Source organism: Eleginops maclovinus, chromosome 2, assembly GCF_036324505.1.
Source record: "Eleginops maclovinus isolate JMC-PN-2008 ecotype Puerto Natales chromosome 2, JC_Emac_rtc_rv5, whole genome shotgun sequence".
In the NCBI taxonomy this organism is placed as follows: Eukaryota; Metazoa; Chordata; class Actinopteri; order Perciformes; family Eleginopidae; genus Eleginops; species Eleginops maclovinus.
The window spans coordinates 10,739,133-10,760,164 of NC_086350.1; the positions used below are offsets into that span (position 1 = coordinate 10,739,133).

At 40.7% G+C, this 21,032-nt stretch overlaps 1 protein-coding gene across 1 annotated transcript in view; it reads left to right on the forward strand.

Annotated features, from left to right (window-relative positions):
- The window catches only part of syt7a (synaptotagmin VIIa), a 77,069-nt gene that overhangs the window by 15,100 nt on the left and 40,937 nt on the right, over positions 1-21,032 (forward strand). Inside the window, exon 2 of the mRNA XM_063875592.1 lies at positions 14,074-14,177. Coding sequence (XP_063731662.1) covers positions 14,074-14,177 — 104 coding nt within the window. The remainder of the gene's footprint in view (positions 1-14,073; positions 14,178-21,032) is intronic.

Consider the following 21,032-nt stretch of genomic DNA (forward strand, 5'->3'; position numbering starts at 1 on the left):
ATTTGTGTTGCATTTAATGAAGTGCAGATAGGACGCAACTATTTTTAGTGAACATAATTTCTTAGTAAAAATCAATCAAACCATCCTAAACAAGGTTATCATAAATAGCGCAACCTTGCATGAATAAGCAGGAATAAATAAAAATTGAACAAATATTTCTGTATTGGTTTAAATGGGGCTCTGTTTTTATTTCTTTACCATGATAGGCAGTTTCACGGTCAAGTAGTTGTAGTTTTTCCAACTTGTGAGGATGTTCGCGATTTCCAGATAAAGTAACTTCATTCACAATCTGCAATTACATCATCTATAGTGTTATCCCTCGTTGCATGATAGTGTGAATCATCTTTCAAAAATCACAGATTTCTGGAGGCACTGATTCTGGTAAAAGCGAATAGGTTTTGGCTCGGGGGAATGCTGACACCTCAGGGCTATGTGTGTGACTGACCTTCCTCACTGAGGCTCTGTTTGCATTTAGAACCAAAATACCTCTTATCTGATCACCAGTGAGCAGCTCTAAACACAGGTGTAATTGCATCCAAACAGCTTTATGGCTCTCGTGGGATTTAATCGCTCAAACAGTATTCAGAGGGGATCAGTGATGCATGTGACTGCATATTCAATGTAACGTAAAAGCAAGGGTCAGGGCTTCATTTCCAACTATGTATGACATGCATACAGCACGACGAGCGGTTTGTTTGTCGCAAAGAGCATGGACAGTGTTTTGAAGTGGTTTCATGAGAGAAAGTATCAAACTGCACGTCTTTTCTCTGTGGCTGAGCAGCACAAATGTCTTTTTCTGTTCAGCAGCGGTTGCAGTTTACCACAGACAAAATCAAATGTGAGCCAGAAAGCAAAGTAGTCACTTTATGACACATTCAGATGCCAAGTGTGATTTGCAGCTCAATCGAGACACTTTGTGGATACAGTTGTTCTGAAGAGGGAATGAAGGCTGTTCTCTGACGGGATTATGAGCCACTACCCACAACAATAAGGCCATAGAGAATCTGTCAGCATCATGGCCAGCTGGAAAAGGTAGAAATAATATATAATTTTAAAAACATGATTAGTTATTATCAATTCATAACCCACTTGGCAAACATTGCTGTCAGCAACACAGTGAGAGAAGATTTATAGTTGTTTTAGAGGGGAAATTGCTTATTTGAGTAATGAGTAAGCCCTCGTTTTATTTTTGGCTTTGCAGTGGAAAGCAGGCTAATGAAAAGCATCGGTAAGCCTGCGTGCCCATGCTTGCTCACTGTCTTCTTCTGGCTAGGCTGCACGGTCACAGCCAGCCTTACGGTTGGTCTCCCCCCCCCCCTCCTGAGCCTGCCAGCCCCCAACTAGCACAGCCTGGAGGTAGGGCATGCTGGCAGTCCTAAAATGCTCTGGACTGATCCTATTTTGGGTACTTTTTGAGCAAAGATTTGCACAATCTCTCCAGGCCAGATGCAGGATGGAGTGAAACTTCAGTCCCCTCCCCCCCTGCATATTATTATATCATCCATTTATGACCACTGAGCCATACATCATGCATCGATGCTGTGAGTGGCACTTGAGATGAGGGGTCGAAGAGTCATTGCACAAATCTTTGCACTTTGTGCCATTCTCCTCCTGTTCCTCTTCCCCTTACTCTCCCTCGTCTCAGGACCTGTTCTCCAGGTCTGTTAGCCCACGCAGGAATCCTCCAGAACAGCCTGGTGAATCACCCTGCATCCGCAGGCTAAGCGCAGCACACGTTCTGACAATTACACAAATAGGCATGGACACATGCCCACACACACATTCTCCCCCTTGAACATTACATCTATGCATCAATTAGCGTCTTGAAATGGTATAGTGCGAGCCACTTTACACATACCTATCAGATAACTGTCAGTGATTTGTTTAAAACCTTTCCATTAACGGGTGAATAGCCACTGATTTTCAAATAGAAATGGTGTGTTTAGTCACCTAATGTCCACATAGCACTTGATGCAATATTTGTGATATAATGTGAAATAATGCAATGTTTTTTTTTCTGTGAATCTGACTCCACAGCCATGTAAGCAAAGGTGCCTTTATATTTCAGTACCAAGCAGCAATCTTTGGGTCTGAACAGTGAAGCAGATGCAGAACTTGCATTCTTTCCAGTGGCCGCTATGTGGGGACTCCACTGGTTGTAAAAAGTAGTAAGATTACTTTTGAAGTTTATAAGAAAATGTCCATACTTGCCAGTTGAATTATTACCCCAGTTATTATTTTCCTGACATGTTTATGGTCTCAATTTCTAGTTTAAAGTCTTTTTCAATAGAAAATTATATACAGTATGTTTTGTAAATGGAGCCATTTCAAGTAAAACAAATGATAAAGCAGGGTGGGCTTTAGGGCTCTGCTACCATCTGATTGACAGATTGTTACCACGGTGTTGTCCTTGTTTTTGTCTTATAGTTTTAACCCTTTCACAGCGTGTTTCCAGACCATAAAAGTAACTTGACGATTCTATTCTAGGCTCCTAAACTAAGATGATGATGACCAAAATTCAAAACTTGAGGCTTTAAAACGGCAGTCCACAAACCAATGGGGGACATCATGGATATATTTACCATGTCTCACCACGGGCACTTAGTTTAGGTGGATGAAGAGTTCAATTATTTTTGCAGAACCATGAAACAAGGTAACGTTTGAATGGTGAAACCACCTAAAATGTATCCTGAGGAACATTCATTTACCAAATGTCATGGCAATGAAATTGATTTATCAGTTTGATCTGAATTGACTGAAATAGTGTTAAAAATAAAGTGTTGGAACTTTAACCAAACTGAACTAAACCTAACCAAACCTATGAAGGGATGAAAAAAGAGCAAGGAAAGATGATCTGTTCAAAACAACCACATCTCTTGCCACAATCTAAAAAGGAGCTGTTGTTTGTTCCTGGACAGCTTTGTGTTCTCAAGAGCCCCTCAATCGGCTTAAAGGTCAGGCTGCATACAAATCACACAACCACCCCGTTTGTCCTTTGAGTCCTTTAACAAACCTCGTAGAGACACGGGCGGAGAGGCTGCCTCAGCAGCGTCCGTGATCTCCGCCAACCCCATTACACATGAAGAGAGTTATAGCTCTCTTGAAGAATGTTAATAAATCAGCCATGGATCAGGTTAGCTCTGCCTCTTTGTTTTTCGTCCTAATCATAATAAATAATGCTCGTAATGCCATTTAGATTGTTTGTGACAACTTAGTTTCCAAGTGCCCGGGTCAGACGGGGCTCGGTGAAAACAGCAATCTAAACTCTCAAGAGGCCACCGAGTAAATTGAGATAGTGATGGAAAACAACGCCGCAACACGCTTTCCACAATTAGTCATATATTTGTAGTAGAAATACTCTTGTGCTTATTATTACCCTGCCAAAGAGACACTTACGGTGATTTCCCGTAATAACTCAAAAGTCTTCTGTCTCGCTCTCCAGCCTGAACTCACTCTGCCTCTATTATTTCCCCCCTCAGCTACGCCTGCCATAGTTAGCCAAATGACATTCTTCTCATGATGTAAGGGTGATAATGTCAAGTAGGTGTTGAGAGCTGTGTGTGTGTGTCACTCTGCTTAATGGCAGCAGCCAAGTCTGCCATTTATTCTCTGTTGCCCTGCCAGCCAGATGAATGCATCGCCGTTTTGGTGGACGTGACAAACCGTGACATCCTGTACGGTGCTGCAGGTGATACGCCACTCCTGAACACTGAGGTGATATCGACTGCAGCTCATATCTCCCCAACAGCTACCATTAATATGCTCGTGAGTAAAAATTAAGACAAGCTATTACAGTATGGAGCGAGGCTAAAATGTCCTCAGGTGCTGTGTAATTGAGTTAATGTGGAAGGAAAATTACAGGCTACTCCCAGCAGAAGTGAAGGCCAAAAGGACCGGTAGTTGTGGAAAACTGTATTTCCCATGAGCCTCGGAGGCTGTATCATGCCGTGAGCAAGCAGCTGCATGGCATTGTCAATATGTCTCAGGATGCTGGGTGCTACACAGCTGTAAATTGTTGACAGTTATACAAGCAAACACATCAATGGGTAGTGAGGCAGCAGACAGCAGCTTAAGGATCCTGTTCTTAATAAGAGAGAAATTATGTTGGTACAGAGCTGGCTGTCTGCTAAAAGTAAACTTCATTCTGGCAAACTCCACGCAGATCAAATTTTCTTATCAATTATTAAATGGGTTTTTGGAAGAAACCCACTTATGAGTCAGAGGAAGAAGATGCATTAAAACCTACAGTAGATGTTAGTGTTTCATTACTTTAATTTGTCCTTCCATTGACATTGGCTGGTGCTAATAAGAGTTATTTTCTGTGGTGTCTGTCCAGCTGGAGTCTAAAAGCAGAGGGGTATTTAAATCTCTTCCTGACACTGAGCCAATGTAGTGTCTCCCCTGAGGCCTCTGCTCTATCTACACAAGTGAAGAGGACAGGATCTCACCGACTACAGTGGAGCTTTTCTGTTAATGCACGGAAGCTGATGAGAAAGGTCACCTGGGGAGGAAGGTGGTCGCTGGAGTGATGGGATTCTCTCCTCCATCTGATGAGAGCCGCAGCCACTGAACAAATATAACGCACACTGTCGAGGAGGTACTCCCATGACAGTTTAAATAACAGTCTGGCAGCCTGTTGCACGTACACAAACGTCAGCGGACCCATTATTTTCTTCCAAAACAACCTTTCGCCGTCCCTCACTTAGCCGTCACGCACTTGTACATCCTCCCGTCGTCAACACTCCTGACACCAGTTGTGAGAAGGTTGAGGTCGGAGGAGTGATCAGTCATCACTCCAGCCGAGGGTACAAATTAGTCAGTGTGAGGTTTTGACTCCAGGGAGAGTGAGTGCCACTTGCAGAAAGACAAAGGAATAGACGTACAGACGCAGAGACAGTTAGCATCAGGTCATGTAGGGTTGGTCTTTTAGTGGCTTTTAGTTTCATGGAGTCTTAAGGGACACGACTTTGACTGGGTTCATGGCCAAGTCCATACCGTAACCTCTAGCTGGAGGGGAGGGATTGCCATGTCCTGGGTTTTTACTGCCTGCTGGTCTGACAGGTAATAAACTGCTTTTTACAAGCAGTCTTTAATTGAATGAAAAGGCCTCCAGGTATAGCCATAAATCTGAATTATTCATTCATGACAAAATGATTTGGTCTGGCACATGAACTTTGCTCGACAGATGTGCATGTATTTTGGTTGTGAATAATCGCATTACCCCCCTTAAGCTAAACCCATTGTGTAGTTGCATGGTGTTTAATGAGACTGTATTAAGCCATAACAGAGATGGGAGTAGGTTGCTTCACTGTCATTTAGCTGTCATTCAATTAAAGTTGCACTTGTCCTACCAATACTTTAATTACACCCTTAATAATTGTTTTCCCATTTTTGGTGGAGCGAGAATATTGAGGCTGATATCTTTATGTGATGACGGGCACTGGAAATTGGACATGGATACAAAGTGCACCAGTCTCCACACACATACACAAACACCCATACCATGAATGCATGCGACACAGCCCTGTATCCTTAGGCAAATACAATTGACTTTGGCTTGGATTAGATTTTATAATGCCACCCACATAATACATCTGGAGCATCGGAGACCTCTTTGTCTTAGTTGATGTCACCAGCAGTGAGCTGATGTGGTGGGCAGACGGGAACTGTAGGCCTGCATGCATATGCACAAGCTTCACAAATTGCTCCTCAATAGCATTACAGTTGAGTCCCTCTTCCCTCACTCCCACTCTGCCTTTTTTTCTGCACCGCTCTCTCTCCACATTCTTGGTTTCTTAACATCCTAAAAGCACATGTGTTCCCACTCATGTCACTGCACTTAAGCTGTGTCAAGTGGAAGAGTATGTGTGTATTAGAGTTGGTCATTTTGAGCATATGGGATTGTACCATTTTCCTTTTTGGAAAGGCTAAAAGATAACTTACAATGCAGATGGTAAACGTGATGCAACAATGAATCCGTACGTTGGTGCACAGAGGAGAAAAAAGTGATGGAAAGTGAGCGTCGAGGGGGTGTAAGGATGTCAGAGGAGCCAGGCAATATATTTTTGGCACAGCTCACATCATAATTTCGGACTTCGATAGAGATAACCATCTTTTAGCTGTAGCTTTTCATCCGCTTGAGGGTTGCGGGGGTCTGGCTGACAAACAAAGTGAAAGAATTGGGAACTTTGAAGGTCTGAAAATTAAATTTGAAAAGTTAAAACAGTATAAAGAATGGATTTGATGGTGTGTTTTTGTGCTAGAATTTAGGCTACGAGACTGTTAGCATTTCTTCCAGTTTAAAATGCTCCGATTGGCTAAGACTTCATCTCGTTTTTGCATCATTCTCTCGTCATTCTTTAGAGACCCGCAAAGACACTTCACCTTTACTGGCCGTCGGATATAATCCTGATGAAATATTACACTAAGTTACGCTGGTTTTAAATAAATGAACACTATTTAAATTATATTTCTTCTTATGTTAAAAAATAAAAGGAATTTGAAAATGTCCACAATTTTATCTTACAATCTTGACACAACAACAGTAGTTAAGGGGGACAGGGCTCAGTTGACGACCAATAATGTACTGAAAAGGTGGGAAAATAGACTCCAGGGAAACAGTGTGTTTACTCAACTGAGTGAGGAGCTGTTTTATTTCATACCCTAACCTTGCCCACAACAAATGAAAAAAGACTACATGGGCAATTTAATGCCCCTGAACCTGGAATAATGTTAGTCATGGTTGACTTGGTTTACAGCGCTGGAGCTCATTACTGAGATAAACACTAGTCTACCTCAGGAGTATCAACAGCCACCATGTGGACTTAAGTCAATAAAGTCAAGGGCATCGGTGGGACCGGTGAGTAATGGGTTGTTTTTAACTGTGAGAGGAAGCCATAACGTCTTGAAGCTCTGGGGCCACTAAACAGGAGGAGCTCATTTAGCTTGACCAGGTTTCTGAAATATATAACAGTCATTTGTCCAGTGTGACACCCAAGAGGATCGCAGGTTAAAGTGAGAAGACAAATACTTGAGTTAAGGAAGAGAAAGGTGAAGCCAGGAGCTACAACTCCAAGACACAATAATCAGTGACTATATTTCTGAATCTCTTTATTAATCATGGGAGATCTGGCACAAGTTACCTAGAAGCTGGTAAGCGGCACTTGTATACTAAAAATAATATCCAAGAATGCAGAGTTTTGAATTATTGTTTAAGACCTGGTTGGAGAATATATACTCATGTAGTGATATATGACTGTAATCCATTATTAATGTGTGTTTGATTCGAGGCAGGAGCACTTAAATAAATATTCGGAAACAACTGTCTGTGAGGAGGGAGAGGGCGAGTATCCTTGGTAATGTGTTGGGTCCTTGTGGCTTACATATGAAAGTCATCCATTTCAATCTGGCTACTTAATTCAGTCTTTCTGAGGCATAGCTCGGGGAGAAAACTATAGCAGAAACACTGACGGATTATGTGATAGATCAGGAACGTGCATACTGTATGAAGTCCTGATCTCATAGATCAGGAGAATAAGGTTTAACCAAAATGTTATCTTTATCATCGATAATTGAATAAAAGGAGATGATATTGATATATCTTCCACTGAAATCACCACAGTAAAGAAAATCAGTTGAAAATCAATATGCCGATTTGTTTTCCACCTTTTTTTTTACAGAAAAATACTATCACACTTTTTGAGGAGGAAGGAAGAAATAAGTTGCTGTTAGAAAAAGATAATCTGAATAACAATAGGTGTTTTAAAGAAGTGCACATGTCAGCAAACTGAGCTGATTCTGTATTCCCCTCTTTAATGTGTTAAAGAGAAAGATATTCAGTTATAACACTCTTATTATTTCCATTGCAGTCATTTTGACAGTATTATACAGCAGGAATTACAACACAGAAGTTAAGCTATCCAGACTTTTCATTGAGTGTCTCACAGCGAGCAGTAGGCTGTTTGTTTTTCGCAGACACTCCTCAGTATTTACCATTTGCTTACAGTTGATAATAGTATTTCAGTATGTTTTATTTATGTGGGCATTATATGTGTTGACACCAAAGGATATCTAAGCTATATTAAGGCTCATAAATATACATCATGAAATGTAGTGTATGCCCAAGTCACATAGGAATGTGTGTGCTGGAAAAAATAGCATCTGTTGTATTCAGGTTACTTTTAACAAAGTACATTTATTTATCTGTTGTATGGCAGTTGGAAAAATACCACCCTTGATTTTGTATTATATTAAAACATTTTCACAGCTTCAGTTCACTTGCACCCCAGAGTTCAAATCTTGTTGGCTTTTATGGGTGATTCACACTTTCAGTTGTGTTAATAAGATGATGGTGCCATTATAGGTGACACCAGGCATGTGTCACATGATGTCTTGCTGGTCCCACTCCAGCCCGGCCTGTCACTGTGCTGAGATGGACCTTATCCCTCTTCTGAGAGCAGACAGAACGTGGGTGGCGGTGCTCTTACACTCGCTGTGAAACTGCCTCTGTGACGGCACAGCAGTGCTGCAGCTGAGCCGCGGGGAGCATGCAGGGACAGAGCCCCGGCAAAACTGCCTGCAGCCTACCGGGGATGCACTCACCACAGGTGCTCTCCACCTGTCGGCATTTCACAAGTTGCTCCACACATCTCTGTTATTTGCAGCACACGGGGCTCTACTGTCCATTGTGGCCTGGGTTTGTTAAAGTGGTTAAAGAACCATACTGAAATTGAGTCTGTCATTTTCCAATGTACTTCCAATTTTGCAGATTACATAAACTCGACATTAATACCATCAGTTTCTCAAAGCATGCTGGAGCTTTTTCGATAAATTGGTTGGTTTGCCATCTTCTCGATACATTTGCTTTTGACCTTGACTGCCATCTAGCTTGAGAAAGTTAATGCATCACATAGAACATTAAGCTGTCTTTGTTGTTTCATAGTAATGTAGCATTAAAGGAGGGTGACGAGCACTGAAAACCAAGCAGTATGGAGCGTTTCTTGCCAAACTCCAAGCGCACCAACCTGAAACAGCTTTTATTGCAAAAAATACATATGTATAAATATATATTTTCAGTGAGTTTAACATGGATTAAAGACGACTGAACGTACCCAGATGTGGTTAATTGTTATACTACACTTAATTGTATTGTGTATTATGCTTTAAAAAGGGTCATGTTTGTAGCTTTCCACTAAGAATCTATTGAGCCTAACAACATGCTGACCAACCAGCAAACTATACAAGTCGATGAGAAATACAGTATCTACATTTTCCCACATCCCAAACCAATAAAACTGTATATATAACAGAAAATGAAGCACAATTCTGTAACTGTAACAACTGTAGAATAGTTAGGAGTATTTTTGACATCTTCAGAGAGCTGCAATGTTTTTAGGGAGCTGTAAATCATAAACAAATACCAAAGCCCAATGGCACATTTGTTTAAATAGCTGTGAGATTTCACAATGATGTCTGCATAACGGCGAGGACTGTCAATCATGCGTCTTACTAAGAATGACGTGCAGTCTTAAGCAAATGCCCTGTCTGGCTTTGCAACAAAAAGTGAGAGTTAAAACATGTTAAACCAAAGCTCCTCCTTTGAGCTCACTGTGTGAAATGTCACCTCATCAGTTTATTTGACTACCTGGAACCTCTGTGATTATTCATTTTATCCACTTCCCCGTCTTGAATCAATTTAACACTGTTTCCACTGAAATTATTTTTGTGCGACTGAGCACGGGGGAAATATTTAAATTGGATACCTTCAAATGTATGTGTTGTTTACAGACACACAACCTTTTGTCTGGAGAAATGACTCCAAAACTAAATGAATAAACTCCAGCACAGTGCGGAGCCAGAAGGTAGATTGAAAACACTAATATAACTGGAAGTAAGAAAACATTTAGTTGTTGCACACAGATTTGGCCTCAGAGGGGGACAGACTGTAAAGACATCTAAGTGACATCTGAGGATTACCCCAACAGCAGCTCAGTGGTTACAAAGAGGGCCGAGCCTGAGCCCCAGTACATGGAGGGGGCACTTTGAAGTGGCGATAAGGCTGTGAGCTTTGCACCCAGAGCTTCTGAGGCTCTGCCCTCTCCACCTCAGTCGGAGCATAAAGATGTGCTGTGGCAGCTTTGCTGACTGGACACTGCTCCAGTTCCGCCTGTCCAATTAGCAATTTCTTCTTACCCCTGAGGACTGGTCCCTTTCTGCTTGGCTTAGCTCGCTGCATGTGGGCCATATCACCTACATGTGCAGTCCCACTCTGTGTCACCACAGCACTGCCTGTTAGACTAAATGCACAAAAAGCACACCATGCTAAAGACTACTTTTCTGCAATCCTGCCCCTCTTTTACCCCTAAACGTCCGTCTTTAAACAGTGCATACATGTGCTGTTGTCCTTTTCAGTAAGAGGGTTTATTGCAAGTTCATTTAGACCGTCATCATTGCCACTCACCCCAGATCATGGTGCCTTTTATTTCTCTTTTATGTGCATATAAAAGAGAGCCACTGAAATTTAAACAAGTGACTTTCAAGTTCAAGAGTGGTGTGACTTCTAAAGGCGGCTGATCAAAGGGTTCAGTGGGTTTCACATGTCAGTTTTACTGGATGGTGCCATTTTAGATGTGATTCACCGGCCCATTGCTCAAGTGGAAATCTCCAATACCACCTTTGAATACCCTTTGGATAAGAGAGCTTGTTAATTTTTTCAAACTGGAACTATCATGGTCCATTATGAAGGGCTGATGTACCCTTCTTTAAGTCTATACATGAGATCCTCCCAGATCCTCCTAAAAGATGATTCAGCTGTTTTAGCAACACAAATTGTGGGAGCCAGCAGACTGACCTACAACTAATTCTTCATGTTTACATATGTTATGTTAATGTTATACAAGTGTTTTTATATTTTCTTACTACTTAAACCCTTTCACAGTGTGTTTTCAGCTCATGAAAGTCAACTGTAACATTTTGGTTGCATAAAACAGTATTTTTCAGTATAAAGTTGTGCGAGGCTCCACCATCTTGTTTCAATTCTAGTTTAAAAAAGGTTGAGAGCATTTAATGCCAAACTCATTAAAAAACTACAATTTGGTGACTTCATGTTGCCTATGTCCAATTTCTTTACAACAAGACTATGTTTATCAAACTCCATTGGAAGTATTTTCATCCCTTACCTAGAAAAGTATGGTAAATATGACCACATAGATAGACAGCAGTTCTTATTTAACATCAAGTGATTTTTTTAACCTTATTCCATTTCCGGCATCCAAACACTGTTTCATATATCACCTTACCAAAACATCACCTGCTTGAGTATTTCAAGCAGAAAGTTTTGTTATGTTCAAGGGGAAAGATAAATTGAATTTCCTGAGTGCTGTGATAGCTACGTGTATTGCCAGCGTCTCTTACTTTAATGATGCCTCTTTTTCTCCACAGCCTCAGTGCTGAAGATTTGCATATCTTTCTAATACCTCAACGCATTGATTTCCTTCCTTTTATTCCTCGGCACTGCCTGCACACACTGCCTTTTTTGTATAGCTTCTAAAAAGGAAGTTATATTTCCATGAAGTGGGAATCCAGCTGTCCATTTACTGAGTGCGGTAACACGGTTGCTGGGGTTTTATTTGGAGGCATTTTACTCCGTGTCATGACTGACACACATCATAAACCATACCACCCTTCAACCCACCCCCATGACCTTCAGAAACAGGTCGTGAGTCTTTACGTCAGCTGCTGGCGGCTCCACCTGCCTCTCAAGCCCCTCAGAGAACTCAACATCCATCACTGGGACACTTAACACTGATGCTTCTATAGATGCCCGTTAGCTGTAGCACAGTCAGCCTTCCTTACTTAAGACCCATTGCTACTGCAGCTGATGTCCTGGTATCTAATGGACTCAACTCTATTGACCTCTTTATGAATATACAGTACCAGGCCATATAGCCTCTATCTATTTCTGAACATCTATGAATAGTTATATTCATCATTCAGGAGATCGCTGTTTTTCCCTAACCCTCATGTCCAGGAGGGCATTTCCTTTTAACCATTAGCAGTCTCTTTGTCTTTAGATAAATAACTGGGGGGGTCACTTGTAATGAGCATTACGCCGATTATATCTAAACCTTCACGATCAGTCGTGTCGGCTCGAGTGTTTCCCAGACTGGAGCAGTGGCTGTTGTCAGCAGATAAACTCATGTAGGCGGTGATGGTTAGGACGTTAAGGATTGTTATCGCTAAGGCAGAACAGAGACTTCTGCTAGTGGTTTGAAGCACCTAAGAGTGAAAATGTAGATGACTTTTGTTTCTTATCATATGCAATTACGTACATCCTCAACAATATACCCTTAAGTGCAGTTAAAGGTACCCTGTGGGGTTTTTGAGCACTAGTAGTGCTATGGAGCCATGATTTTATGAGCAGGTCCCTGTTTTGTCTGCATGCAGGTGGTGCAATACCCACTCACCCACAACAATGTAAGAGAGTTAGGGAAGAGGATGCGTGCAATTAAACATGCATGTAAAGCAGGTTTTAGAAAACAGTGTAAGTGACATAAAGGCGGGTTTTAAAGGGACCATTAACACCCACAAAATAATATTCTATACTTTCATTTATGATAATTTCACAGGTGCATCCTGGGCTTGTGACTTTTAAAGAGCCACTCTTTATTTGTTTGTACGCCTATTAATACAACCTTTTTGTCCACAGAAAAGGTCTTGAATATTTTATTTAAACTAAAGTACATTTTATAAAATGGGACCATAAACAAGTGTTCAGTTTATATTGTGCATTACAGTAAAATACCAAGGCAAATGTATCTTGGTTTTACAGTAGCCACACTTGCCACTTCATACACATTTCTCTGCAAATTCCCGAACTAATGGTTCATTTTTGACAGTCACACTCCAGATATGTGTTCTCATGGGATTTTAAGGACTATCTAACAGTAGAAGGCTGATCATTATCTTCAACTCATTCATTTTTCTGTGTGTATTCCTCCTTCCGGACTGCAAGTGGCCTCGTGTGTGGACTTTCGAACACTGCAATACAGTGCTGATCATATTCTTATTTTCCATATCAAAACAACTTTACCCACCACTGTTCCTCCCTTTTTTTGAGCTCCTCTGTTCCCAGAGGGCATGCCGAGTTGGAGAATAAAGCAAAGATCTGATGGAGGAGTGAGATGAAAAGGCCATTTGTGACAAGCAAAGGAAGGGAAGGAGACAGCAATTGGGGAGAAGATGAACCCAGTTATTGAAAGGAAGGCATGGGTGTTTGTCGGTGTTTGTGAATGCATCCTGACACCCGTTTATCACTGTATGTTAAGGAATCTGAATTGTTAGAAGGAAATCACAAATTTGAATACATTTGCATCATCCCCGCTTCTCAAATATCAAAGCTCAATGAGGCTTTAAATCCTTGTCGTCTAAAGTGAAGGCCATTGAATTGTTACGTGTGCAACGTGAATCGCAAAGTATGGACCCACTTATTGTATCAGCATCCTAACCAGCATGTAAACAAACACAGGCGCACAGGTGTGAATTGTCTCACACACACTTTCTCAGCGCTAGATGATGTTTTTTTATGACTGTCTTCCAGAGCCACCTCTCTCAATCGGCATCTACTGATAGCCATTAATCATGAGCTCTATGGTATTGTCAGCCCAGCCTCCTCTCCTCTCCCTCTCCTCCCTCCCCCTCCCTTCTCTTCCAGCCTGTCAGTTAACAAGCTGTGACACCATGACAGTGATGTGTGTGCAACTGAGTGATGGCTCGCTGCAACCCTTATTGGAAAGGTATTGAAATGCTGCGACTTGCAGGGACCTGTGATGAGATTGTATTTTGCAGCTTCTTATCCCAAATGTAAAAATGGAAGCTCAGCTTTGCTATTCAATTAGATGTTGAGGAGGGAGCACCTTGTTTTAGGTTGTTCCTCTGACAACATGATTTACTATGCCGTGCAATCAGCTCAGTAGCAAAAAATCCCATGTTTCTTATTTCACACACGATGAAGAAAAATAACTCTGTAGCAAAAAAAAAACATAACACTTTTTACTCATGTGCTTGTGTGTGCAGGCTCATTGTCCCTCAGTGTGTTCCTGGTCTCCCTCGCAGTGACAGTGTGTGCTGTTTGGCTGGTGGCTCTTTGTGGCGTCTGTGGTTGGTGTCAACGCAAGCTGGTGAGTTTACACACACACTCGAACACACATTAACACACATAAGCTGTCATCTGAGCATGCTTTAATAATCAGAGAACCTTAATAAACATTGTCTGCTGTGACTACCCTTTAGAAAGACACTTTTGTGCATTGGAGAATCAACAATGTGTTCAAATATTATGAATAGCTGTGCAAATATTATGTGCGGTATTATTAAACTGAGAATTTCCCCTTAAAATCCATTTATTCATGCAGACATAAAACCACTGTAGGAATTAAAAATCCTGCATTCAATATGCTCTTCAAGTAAAAGTTATTATAGTATAAAGCAGCAAAATGTAGTACAGTGTCTGTTGTTCAGATGATTTACACACAGATAAATCAGCTTAGACATTATGATGTGCTTTTTTAAGCTACTGGGCAGAAAATGTAGTAGTTGAATTTAGGCCAACCAACAATAGTGATAGTTGCACAATAATGCATCACTTATTATTATTATTATTATTATTATTATTATTAGCCCTGCAGCAGTCAGACTGTAAAACCACCATGGCCCCTGGTAGACCACCTCACAGACAATGACTTTAATATCTCTGATGTGCAATAACGCTGCCTGTAAATATTATAAATATTATACGCTTTATTTGTCTCTCTTTCAATGTATTTACAACCTGAAAACAATACCCGCTACCTCTTTATTTTCATATTGGCCCTTAAACATACTACGACTTTGTTTTTCTACCATGGTGTACTTATCTCTTATTAGTTTTTACTTTTTGTGTTTTTATTAATAATAACAAGTGCCTTCCTTTTTATTCAATATGTAAGTCAATTTTTTTAACTTTAATCGGTACTTAACTTTTGGCTGTAATGCCGTACATTTCCCAGTTGCGGGACAAATAAAGGAATTCTGATTAAGTAACATAACACACATTGTTGTAAAAGAGTACATTCTGTATCTGTTTCTCACTTAACTAAGATTTTGAATGTGGACTTTACTAACGTAGTATTTTAAACTCTGGTTTTACCCTCTGTTAAGTACAGATAATTCAACGTTCTACTCAAGTGCGGTACCTATTACATTTTCACAACTAACAATCAACAGTTGCATGAATGTCTGAATGTCATGAATGAGCACTACAGTTCAGTCTCAAAGTAATGCATAGCTCAGAGAGACACAGCTTCAACATTAGTAAACTGATGCGAGGCCAGTACCAGTCCATTCATTGAGCAGAAACAGAACACAAATGAAGCACACTGACCTCTAATAGAGGGCATGTCATTGTGATTATATGGTATGAAATGTGATTGATTAAAGAGAGGCAACCACTCATTAGTCTGACAGAGCTGTACGGCCCAGTGCCACTTCACTTGACTGATTTCTTTTAGATTTGCATGCTTTTAAACTTAATTGATTTCTGAATCATCCTGTGCTTGTATAACCCAAGAACACAGGTCACCTATTTTAAGTGGGACGTTGGCTCGAAACTTGTTTCAGCTCACCATTACACTGCTGTGAAACTTATTGGTCCACAGATGGCAGGACTTGGCATTGCAGCGGGCTCCTCACACCACATGCCTGTTTACTTTATGTAATATGCATTGCTTGAATCCCCAGAAGGTGACTGTACCTGGGTTACTCTTGGATGTTGTTATAACATATACGAACCAGGGCTGGAAATGATCTGTGCTGAAATGGGATGGTGTTACAGCACCGTCTTTTTGTTATTTTTGATATTCCACTTTGAAGTAAATGGACCAGTGAATGACTCCTGGGTTCCAGCTGTGGATGAAGGTAGTTCTGCAGCCAGCACTTTGGAAAGTGCCCCGCGTCTTCTCTGGAGCACTTCTGTAAATGGATCTTATTTCCATCCTGTGACAGTGTCGCGCTTTAGACTCAGAGCAGGAGCGGCCTGGGATAGGATGACAATATATCGGCCTTATGAGCCTGTGAAGGCCTCTGTGAACCACTTCCTTGCACTGATGTTGTCCCAATAGTGGACTCCTTGATTGTATACAATATCATGTTGTCTTAGCTCAGTCTGCAGGGACTTTGCTTGGGAACAGGAGGGTTGCCTGAGCAAGATTGGATCAGACCACGTATGAAGTGTGGAGTGGTACTTTGGGAGTTGACACACTGTGCCAGTTCACCTCCTGGGCAATGTGCAGGTGTCCTTGAACCAAATACTAGGGTGGGTTAAATCCAGAGGCTTCATTTCACTGTGTGCTACTGTGTGGCAATTAAACGCTGCCTTTATTTGAATCCTCCATTTTAATACAAATTATATATTCAACATTTCTTTCAATAGCACACAAAACGATAAACACAAAATTAAGGGCATTAATTAAAAGAGATATTTAATAACACGACAGAGTGCCGTGCTGGTGAAACAGAACAGCAGAATTTAATCAACATTATCAATTTCTAAAACTTGTATGCATTTATCACAACAATATTCTTCTTGATGTAGTTAAGATCTCCAAAAGCCTCTTAGATTGTCACATATTGGTTAGGTAATAAAGTGCTGGTAAAAATAAATACTGTTATAAATATATAATATCCACCCGGGTGAATTAGACGAATGACAGCAGCCAGACTGTTTGAGTGAGAGGAGGCGGGGCACTGCAGCGAGAGTGTTAGCTCGCTGTCAGCGAGACAATAGTGCGGAAAATTAGTATTGAAAACTTTTCAGATATTCAGATTGGATATGTCGCGAAAAATCTATATGTTTTTGACTGGACTACTTCTGTTGCAGTGGAGAGGCTGTTTGTGCATGTCTTATTTCTTATCAGTGCATCTTACCCTGGTTACTTCATGGTGTGTGGTGGTGGTGGGGTGGGGGGGGGGGGTTAACACAGAGTTGCATTAAGATGTTAATTAAGCCTCTTTGTAGTCTCTTTGGACGACTTACTTTGGGGGGAAATGTCAGCCGCCCACTGATGTGAAACCACATTAAACACAGCTGCCTAATGTACAAAATAATAAAGTGTGACAGAGATAAACGGGAGTCATTTATAAGATGATAAACGTGTTATTAATGATGCACGTCAATTAGACAATGCATAAATATTGTTAATCTTGTTTAAAACAATTTGTGTGATGTATTCTATATATAACTAACAACCATGAAGGCGCGGCAGCTATACAATCTGTTCGTGTTGCAGAAACTGTCTCCGCTCTCTCACTTCCCTTGATCTCTTTATGTTATTTTCCATGGTAGCTCTATATTCCCCGAACACTTAATTAGAATGTATACGGAATCATTTGCATAAACACGGTAATGTTCAAATAGGATGCCTATAGATGCATACTTTATGTAGCATGCGTTAAATGTATGCAGGCCGTTCTTTTTATGCACAGAAATCTTCTAAAAGGTAACAACATGCACAGTGGCTAATGCTCATTTCACATAAGCAAGGCCATGTCTAAAGCGTACCTTTTTTTTTATGTTTCAGAGTGTACTCTTTGACAGTGTCAGCTTTCATAAGAACAAATGTTTGCCTCAAGCTTCACGTGTCAGTTGCTAGTGGGCCCATGCCAGTTTTGGTTATGATTCATAGGTTAATAGACAAGACATTTTGGGTGAGTGTTGCTTTCGGTGTTTTAACTTTGGAAACCAGTGCGATGGATTTTATTTTAAAAGTCGTCATGTGCAGTCATCCTGAAGCCTCCCTCCTGTTTGCCTTTCTGTTATCCAAGCCCTTTGGAAAAACAATGCATTCAATTCTATTGTCCCCTTCTTCTGCCTGCTAACTTTGCTTATTGATGCATCAGCGGGAGATTTTTAGAAATTATGCACTGAGACAATATCATTCTTACTCAGGTTTCACAGCTAGTATTCTTCTGTATTGATTTATTTAGTTTGGTCTCATGTCCTCCTTATTATGGTTTTTCAAAACAAAGGATGTAACAGCAGCGACAGCGAAAAAAAACAAATGGTGACGTCGTGGTAAGCTGCTGTGTCGTGGAGCTGATGATTGTCAGCAGGGGCTCAAGTTGTGTGGCGAGTAGGATTTTCAGATATCAGAGGTGGTGCAGCTAACATCTGTTTGAGCAGCAGTGGCTGTTTGGCATTCAGAAACCTTCTGCCTGCTCCTGTGAGCCCAGTGCCGTTTGATCCGTGACATAGTTGTGAGCAGAGTTGATATTGGACCTGACCAGATTCCCAGCCTGATTTGATTCCCTGTTGGGCTTGTATCAACAACCTTCAGTATTTGGTTGTGTTTACTGGGAGTTAATAGTTCACAGATGTTCAGAGGATCATGGTTATCAGAGGGGAGAGAAGATGTGCAAATCAATAATTACAGAATTGTCACAACCATGGGAATATTATAGTAATAGCACATAATGTGGGTCTTAAACCTCGACCTGTCACATTAAGTGATGTCTTCCTGGTGATATGTTAATTTTATGTCTCTGGGATTACATGCTTCTCAATGTCAGCAAATAATGCACGTGAACACAGGTATAAAAAAAAGCTGTTGTGACAGATGCTGAAAGCGAATGATCGCCTGATGATTTAGCAGCGGACGACCATTTTAATAGTGCACTCCTCTCTAATTATGGTGTGATGTGGGTAATATTGAGCGAGCATGTAGACTCTCGCTGCCTGCTAATTCACAGCAAACAAACACAGCTGGGTGTTGGAAGGCAGCGCACTGCCAACTGAGACAGAGAGAGTGGTAGTTTCACTCTGTCTCCTCTCATGTCTGGATTCTTCAAGAAAAACCCTCAGCATCACCCTGGGCAGTCCAAGTCTTTTCTCTCTTATCTGCAGTCCCTTAGCAAAGAATCTGGGCCCCGTTCAAATGGAGCCTCAGCAGGCCCCCCTTCCCCTCATAATACATCCACTGGGATTTCTTTACAAATCACTGAATCAGCAACTACACACATCAATCTGTGGTGGTTATTAGGGCAATCCGTATGTATTTATAACTCATTAAAGATAGTCTGCTCAATCTGAAGTCTCAGCATATTTCAGCCCTGTTTGTCAACATACTGTAATTACCCTGTGGAGCTTTCATTTAGCAAAAAAACAACAACTATATGATAATCAAAATCATCAAGCCTTGTTCATAAGAAAAAGGTGTTCACGACAAAAGCATGTTTTTTTTTTGTCCATGCTCTCTTGAATTACACCATGGCATTTTCTGATAACTGGTGTTTCATTTGGTATAGGCACAAAAACCGACTCTGTTGCAATAAAACATTGTCATTTGACTTTGTCTTTGCGCCTGTAATAATGATACAAATAATAATCTGGAGCCTACTTAAAAAGGATAACTGAATTACTGTTTTCACTAGAGTCCTGTATTTATTTGCATAATTAAGGCAATTTCATTTTCAAGTGCTAGCCCAGTTTCTTGCAACATAGACGTAGCCAATTAAAACTTCAGAAAAAAACATCTAAATGTAATTGATTAAGGAAATATTCGGATCCATTTACTTTTGCACTCTTGATTCTCTTGCAGTAGATGTAATTATTGTAATTTCCCAATTAATTTACACTTAAATAACCCATTAAAACTAAGTGAACATTTATTTTTAGACATTTCTGCTAATTTATTAAAATCAAAAACTAAAATATCTAATTTACATAAGTATTCAGACTCTTTCAGTACTTAGTTCCAAGCCCCTTTGGCAGCAATGACAGCTTCAGGTTCTCGGCTAAGTCTCTACGAGCTTTGCATACCTGGATTTGGGAAGTTTATCCCATTCTTCCTGGCAGATCCTCTCAAGTTTGGTCAGATTGGATGGGAAGCCTCTGAAATGCAATCTTTGGGTCTCTCCACAGATGTTTTTTAATGTTCAATTCTGGGCCGGGCTATTTAAGGACAGTCAGACTCCCGCAACGACCCGTGTGACTTTGTGGCTAGTTGCTTTCAGTCATTGTCGTGATAAAAGGTGAACTGTTGCCCCAGTCTTAGGTCACGTGAGCTCTAAGGCAGGTTTTCTTCAAAGACCTCTCTATTTGGCTGCATTCAGCCTTCCCTGAATTCTGACCAGTCTCCCTGCCTCTGATAAGCTAACCCAAAGCATGATATTGTCAACACCATATTTCATCTTTCCCCCTGCTCCTGGAAACACTCAAAGCTTTTGGTTTTATACCCTTGCTTTGATCAAGGCTTCGTCACACTTGTATCGCAGAGGTCCACAAGGAGGTCCTTGGACTTCATGGCTTGGTTTTTATCCTGATCAGTTTAATTAATTGCTACATCTGGACTCTAATCAAGTTGAATAGATCTTAAGGATAATTAAAACAGGATGCACCTGACCAAAATGTTGAGTGCCACAGCAAAGGACCTGAATACTTAAATGTTATTAATAGATTAAAGTTTTAGATTTTTAATACATTTGCATAACATTCCAAAACTTGTCTTTACTTTGTCGTTATGGGTTATTGAGTCTAGATTAATGGGCAAAAATGGCTATTTGACCGATTTTTAAAATTGTCAATAAACACAATAAAGTCTGCAAACAGTAGCAACTTTGAAAAAGAAAAAATGCCTCAGTGTTCAACTTACAACACGATTCAAACTTGGACTGCTAATACAGGAAGTGTTTTTTAAATAACTACTGAGCGTAAACGATCAAACATCTCTGATGCTGCTAAAGATTCCCTTCCATCAGTAAGGTTAGTAAACACAAAAGTACAACTGAAGGCTGAACGGCTTTAATAGAGGCTTTATCCATATTTATTTGTCCAGCAGCAATAGTCTACTTTTGATGCTAAAAGCTTTATAAAGCCTTATTTCTAAATTGAAGATAAAACAATCTCAATTCCAGCGTTTTTGAGCCCCCTCCCTATGTCGAAGCCCTCGCTTCGACACACCTGCTCATCTGCTGCTCAGACTTAATGCCATTTATTACTCTGT